General features: G+C 49.0%; 1 protein-coding gene across 1 annotated transcript in view; it reads right to left on the bottom strand.

The window, feature by feature from the left end:
• The window catches only part of LOC103086590 (autism susceptibility gene 2 protein), a 1,147,884-nt gene that overhangs the window by 3,685 nt on the left and 1,137,063 nt on the right, over positions 1-7,136 (bottom strand). The window contains 4 exon segments of the mRNA XM_082931398.1: positions 140-362; positions 1,465-1,548; positions 2,494-2,571; positions 6,092-6,233. Of these exon segments, the coding sequence (XP_082787524.1) occupies positions 140-362; positions 1,465-1,548; positions 2,494-2,571; positions 6,092-6,233 (527 nt within the window).

Below are 7,136 nucleotides of genomic sequence, written 5' to 3'. Positions count from 1 at the left end.
GGGGGGGGGCACCACCCCGGCTGCGTGACGGGCCGAGGCTACAGGGGAAGCACGAGGCTGGGCTGGGGAGGGTGGGTGGCCAGTACTTGGCCCAGAGCGGGCTCCCCCATTGGGACTCGAGAGCGGGTTCTTTGCGTACCTTTCTTTGTCATCTTTACTAACGGATGAGTCTCGTTTATCTACATCTCTATCTCTGTCATGAGCTGCAGCGGACGCGCTACGCTCCAGCTCCCCTGGCTTCAGCCAGGGCGGAGGGGTCGGGAACGACGGAGGCGTTCGGTGCAGCCGGTTCCAGGGCTCGTGAGGATTGCTAAAGTTCTGCACACTGGGGCCATCCTTGTGGCCGAACACTGAGTTGGGTGCTGAAATGGTGAAGTGGAGAACAAAAAGGTTTCAGAGAAATTATATAATCTGCTGTAATGAAGGTACTTACCAAAAAACTTTTAACAGCATTCAGAGTTAAAATGAATACATATTATTGGGAGCTGGAAAAGGAAAGGAGATTAACAGATTCATTAGAGGAACTTGTCCTACACTGGAGAGGTAAGTAAGCTCACAGCTGTTTTTCTTTTTTTTAACCAAAGGCAAAGGGGCGGGAGGGGCTGATAAAAAAGGAAAAGGACCCAGCAGGTGTGGGGATCACCTAATCACGCCTATCTGGCACACGCATGCAGAGAAGTGTGACCTAGGTCAACAGCTCAGTTCAGAGCAGAATTCATGGTTATCCTCTGCCCACCACGACCCTGCTAATATGACTGCTGCCCCGTCCACAACCTTAGCGACCAAAACTAGAGTCAGCAGAGACCAGACAGGGTCCTGATCCAAACAGACACATATGGTCTCCATGCTATATGGAACCGTGATGGCTGCTTCAAGCTGCACTGTAAGTCTCCTGTAGCCGGAGGGCATGACGTATGGAAGGCACGAAAGAAAACAAGCTGATATTCAGTGGCTAAAGCATGTTTAGAACAGGAGCCCTTCCTACTTTAGACAGATTTAGTAGTGGAAAACTACAGTCTTCCTGGATTATGCAGCACGAGGTGTTGCCCTCTCCTGACTGTCCTGAGCCTGCACTGCTTTCCTTTTCTTCAGTGCGTTTTCTCGCTCCTGCTAAAGCGAGATGAAACTGAAAAGTTGTCTTCACGTCTAATGGGAGCTATGGCTAAAATGTGGCATAGTAGAGATGGAATATGGATGAAACTGTGAACTTCAGCAAACTCTCTGGAGTTCAATTGACTACACTACCTTTCCTGACCCTCAGGAACATGGATCAACTGTGGGCTAGCCTTAAAACGTTGGTTTAGACCTAACTACACTGATTAGGCCTGCTTTTGCAGTGATATCACCCAAATTTGTTTCCCAAGAGCGTGGTTCCCTTTTATCTAGAAAGGTCTTGAGCCACAGACAGATCAGAGTAGATAAATAATTTAAGGCAGATTTTAAAAAGTTGTTAGAGGTACTCACTAACTGAAGGATTTCCAAGTCCCCCGAAGGCATTGCCACCAACTGCTGCCAGGCCAGTGAACGTAGATGGCCGATTAAAAGGCTCTGCAGACAAGATTGGGAAGAAAGAGACATGGTTGCAGGACTCCACTGAGTGAGGAAGACAAGAGCTTCCTGGGAGCTGGGAAGGCAGTGGGGGATCCTTGCCCCATTTATACTCAGACCTGACCTGTCCCACTTCTCCCGCCAGATTATGCAAAGGGGTGTTCATCCTTTTGCATTTGGGCATTGGGTTAGCAAAATACTTAGGAAAGCTATTTTCCAGAACTATGCATTTTGCCCCATTTCTCTTTTGCTGGGTGGGGAACACTGCTCAAGCCACAGTACGCTCAGATGCCTCCCTGCCTGTCTCCCCTCTTCCCAGAATGTGCCGTGTAGGCTCTCATGGACCAGAAGTAAGATGGCAGCTTAAAAATCAATCTCTTAATGAAATTCTGAGGGCACACGTGTCCTATACCCTGTCGTTGGGGCATACCGCTGCCTGCATCTGCTTGTGCACGTGCAGAAAACGTCCAATAAATAAAGGCCACAAGTAAAGCACCTTTACTAGGAAGAGATATAATAGGGTTGGTTGTGAAATGTGAAGTGATTAAAAAGTAATGGATGCTGTCTCTTCATAACATCGTGTCCTTCTTTCCACCTCCATGGGTGTCTTTATGTGGGCAAGTGCTCACCATCTTCTCCAAGGGGCAGGGACAGGCTGCTGTCAACGTGGATGCCCTGGGGTTCCATGACATGGCTTTCACCCACCGCACCCGCTCAGCAAGTCTACACACAACCACTACTGAGCACAGATCTACCACTTGAAGAACACGGTATCCTGGAGACGGACGGCGGGGATTCAGAGTTCTAAAGGATCACCACCACCTAAAGCAGTAAGTGACTTTTCTGGGACTACGGCCCACTTAGCAGGAAGTGTAGCAGGAACGCAGTGAACAAAGGTTTTTCTGAGATACACACGTCGTTGCCTGTGGCTGATGGGCAACTCACCAAGGTGAGCAGCAGGGTTAAGGAAGTTGCTGTGATGAGGCGGTGGCCCAAAAGGGGTCCCGGTTGGGTGTGCAGCACCTGTTAAGTCAAACGTAATGGAGTTAGATTTCAGAGGAAGCCAACTTCGACAATGCCACTGGCTCCCGGTTACCAAAGGACCCCAGGAGAGAGCACGTTAAAGAAAGAACATAGCTGACGTCCGTCCAGGCAACACCCAGGAAAAGAGAAACGTGCTTATCAGGAGGCAGAAAATAAATCACCCCCTTTCCTCGCTGGGCTGGCCACCACCAAAGAGAGGTATTACTTTTTTTTTTAACATCTTTATTGGAGTATAATTGCTTTACAGTGGTGTTAGCTTCTGCTGTGTAACAAAGTGAATCATCTCTACGTATACATGTATCCCCACATCGCCTCCCTGTTGCGTCTCCCTCCCACCCTCCCTATCCCACCCCTCTAGGTGGACACAAAGCACTGAGCTGATCTCCCTGTGCTGTGTGGCTGCTTCCCACTAGCTAGCTGTTTTACATTTGGTAGTGTATATATGTCCATTGCCACTTTCTCACTTAGTCCCAGCTTACCCTTCCCCCTCCCCGTGTCCTCAAGTCCATTCTCTATGTCTGTGTCTTTATTCCTGTCCTGCCCCTAGGGTCTTCAGAACCATTTTTTTCCGATTCCATATATATGTGTTAGCATACGGTGTTTGTTTTTCTCTTTCTGACTTAAGTTCACTCTGTATGACAGACTCTAGGTCCACCCACCTCACTACAAATAACTCAATTTCGTTTCTTTTTATGGCTGAGTAATATTCCATTGTATACCTGCGCCACATCTTCTTTATCCGTTCATCTGTCGACGGACACTTAGGTTGCTTCCATGCTGCAGTGAACACTGTGGTACATGACTCTTTTTGAATTATGGTTCGCTCAGGGCTGACACACAGTACTGGAAACATGGAGGAACAATGCCAGTGGGGCAGGGAGTTCTGTAACCAAGTAAGCTTGGAGAAATGCCAGGTAAAAAACGTGAAGCAAGGTTCTTTTACTGAAGGAGTAGGAGCTGTGACTATGTTCTCTCAGTCTCTAAAAGGGCAACATCTGGCCATGGGCTACTTTCTTCAGAGACATCTCTGGGGGCAAGACTTTCACTCTCTAATCCGGGTGCAGGAGCGGCCGTCACGAAGCTGTGTCTCTGGGCTGCACCGCTTGGGCCTTTGCGGAATCTCTTTTCCTGAGGATGTGTTAGCCGTCACGGACCCGCATTGAAGGAGATTATAAAGCCCGACCCTATGAAACTCACTGTGAGTTACATCAGGTTGTGGGAAATGAAGTCCTCCATATCTTCAGTGCCGGGAAAAGCCAGTTTTTATTCCGTTGCTTCGGGACACTGAGAATCTTAAATCACCTCGATTAGTCTTCACTTTGCCCGCCAGGGAACTCCGGTCTACCTTAGTGCTCGTCTTTCCTTCGGTTTTCCCTTTATCCACATTTCTTTCTCTACTTTGTTTGGCTGTGAACAGTATGTATTTCCTTAGGATGCCTCAAATCCTTTTCTTGAAGGAAGAGAGAGACAGAGTGTGTGCACCTGTGAATTAGGGAAGGACCCTCTTTCCAAACACTTAGGGCATCTACCTGGCTTGCTGACGTGCAGCTGACAGCTGAGAAGACGTTTTCTCCGGGCTCTAGACAAGAGATGGGCCAAGGTCACCTAAAGACGTCCCCTTCGTTATTTCAGGCGCTAGTGCCCAACAGCTAGATGGCAGCGGCTGAATTTAAGAAGTATGCGTAAATTATACTTACCAGTTAAAAGTTTCACCATTTGGGGAAAAATCTGATATTGCTTACACTAGAAAAGACTACCTTCCAGAATAGAAGTATAAACAGGGACTGAATGGATTTACCAATAATTAAAACTATTCCAAGAATCCCTTGCATTTTGACTTGAGTTCGTAGAAACGAATACAAATTCCTTCAGGAACATAAATTAAGTAGAGGAGGGTTGTCCCTTCAACACCCTATTAATTTATGTTTGTTTGGGGCTTTTTTATTCCCCAGCCTGGAAGGGCCCTGTGGGCCTGGGGTGTGGAGGAAGCCACACAGCATAGGAGAACATCGGTCAGAGCCACAGCATCTCAGCATCGAGGACTCATCTGTTCAGCCCTATATGGTGACTTATTCTCCACCCAGAAAGTGCAAAAATGACACCACCTGCTCCACAGGGCAAACACAGCCCAGCACATTCATTAGGTGTGAACAGCGTTGCCAGCTAAATAATAATCTGGCTGCACGCCGTGCAGTACAAGCTAATGAATGCTTCGATGAGGATCGCAGCTTCGCTCAGCGCAGGGCCCCCAGGGGTGCCTCACAGTTCAAGAATTATCGAAGCAAAAGATCTGCTTGGCTCAGATGGCAGCCAGGGAAAAATCTATTTCTCTCCAAAAATTGCTCTTCACGTAGCCCTGTCTCAGGGCCTAGGTGCCATGGTAACGAAGACTTCAAACATATCCCTAGATGGAACTGACAGAGAGAAACCTGAGACCTTAGCAACTTCCATCTACCCTCAAGACGGCGCCCTTACTCTGGCAACAAGGCCCATTAGAATGGTGACTGCCTGCAGTGCGGGTGGTCCTTGCTTCCCGAATGGATGAGCCTTAGGTCCACCAAAACCGAGTCTTGAATAAAAGCCTGGGAAGGTGGCAGGCGGGATGGGTGTGAAACTTGCTCACTAAGGACTAGGAACGAACAGGGACCCCCCCCCCTCCCTTGAACACTTATGTCCAGAAGAAAAAATTCTACGCCGCACAGTGGGTAGGAAGTCATGGAGCCTGTCACCAGAATGAGCTCGGCGTTGTACCCAGTGGAGCCCATGTGCCAGGCACTGTGCGCTGAAGGTGATTTTAGAAAAGACAATGTGGCTGCTCTCATCCACCTAATGCTCCTGACGGCCACTGCCTTTGTCTGTACGGTCCTGGAGCAGGACTGGGCGGGTTACCTGATGCAGTGATGATCAGGGACCCACTTCGGCACATGCACGAGGCACTTGGAAGTGTGTCTCCTCAGAGGTTAATGAATAGCCCTGTTGGGGGTTTTACACGCTGTCCCCTAAATTTCCTGCATCGTTGCAACCAACCAACTCACCCTCCCTGTCACAGACCACACCGCCGGCAACTACCTTAATTGTATTTCTTTATCCTCAGACCCTCACGCACGGCATGACGGAGCATCATGGTGTGAGACCACCGAGTGCTCTGTGGGCAGCGACAGTGAGAGCAGCCGCATCCTTACACAATTCCTGGCACTGTCTCCTTCCGATTAGCCCTTGCAAGCTCTCAGATCTTTTTCAATAGCATTTGACATGCTTGTGAGTTAGTTATAGTGGTTCAATAGAGAAGCAAATAATGAGCCCCCGAACGGAGAGACGGTCTTTTCCCTTCTTTCGTGGAAGGGGGCGCATCCATGGAGAAGGGCCCATCTCCCGAGATGCGCTGTGATACTGCCTTGCAAACTGACATACGTTGTAGTTTTCAGGCGGCCCAGAGCTCAGATATAACTTATCTAGCTACCTGAGAACTACGTTTCCCAGCTCGCCCCTCTGAACTCACCAGCGGCAGAGAACAACGTTGAAGGCCGTGCCAGGTCATGGGGGTGGTGGATGGCTCCAAAGAGGCTGGGACCTGGAGGACGGCTCAGGAACTCGGGCTTCAGGCCAAAGTCCAGCTTGTGTGGGTCTGACTGCATCTGTTTCTACAGCAGCAAGCGGGGGAGGAAAGGATGGCACCCCAAGAGAAACAGCAGGGAAGAAAAACATTAATAGGAGCCTGAGACCGAGAGGGTCAACACGGTGAACCCGGGCCCTGAGCCCTCGTCAGGTTCAAGTTTACAAACGCTGTGAGAACACAGCAACCCACAAACCATTTCACCCTCCAGTGCCGGAAAAGCGGGGCCAGCAGGGCCTGCGGTTCATAGCAGAAATGTCAAGGGGCAAAACTCGGGTTCGGTCTCTGAGGTTACAGGGGTCTGAGGGACAGAACCATGTCCTAGTTACTGAAACCACCACCATTCCGAAGTCGTTTATGATTTGCCGCAAAGGCTCCTTTCAGCAAGTTTTTAAATGATTGATAGTATTTTAAAGCTCATTTTATTAGGGATTCTGCGTGAATACTCTGCTGTGGAAATTAACTGTTTAATGACTTTGCCATGCTCTAATAGATCACAGTACGTTAGTGGCTCAAAGTTAGTTATAAAGAAATATTTGCATGCCTACAAGCTAATTTTCAAACGATCGTTGTTACATATTTTTAAAGAAACACAAACGAAGTAGGGATATTAATTTTTACTAATGGGGACTTTTTACTGTGCCTGCTACACTCCCAGTTAGCTGAGGAAGAGATCAGGCCAGACCAGTAAACCTTCCAGAACCTCTCTTGCTGTGAATTCCTTGCCATCAACTGCCATCTGTTTATCCGCCCTTGCGCTAACCTGTCAGCTCAGCTTCCTCTGAGGCTGTAGGGACCAGCTCATCACCTTCCTCCTCGTTGCTCCTGCTGGCCTCACTCTGGAGGCTGGCAGCCTCTCCTACGGCATGGTTTACAAACTGCCCCACCTTCTCGATTCTCAACAGCCTTCTCGGCATTGGCCTCACACCGC

This window comes from Lipotes vexillifer, unplaced genomic scaffold (assembly GCF_000442215.2).
Source record: "Lipotes vexillifer unplaced genomic scaffold, Lipotes_vexillifer_v1.1 scaffold1331, whole genome shotgun sequence".
Taxonomy (NCBI): Eukaryota; Metazoa; Chordata; class Mammalia; order Artiodactyla; family Lipotidae; genus Lipotes; species Lipotes vexillifer.
The sequence above is the reverse complement of the archived record's forward strand: the minus strand, read 5'-3'. Positions and strand labels throughout refer to the sequence as shown.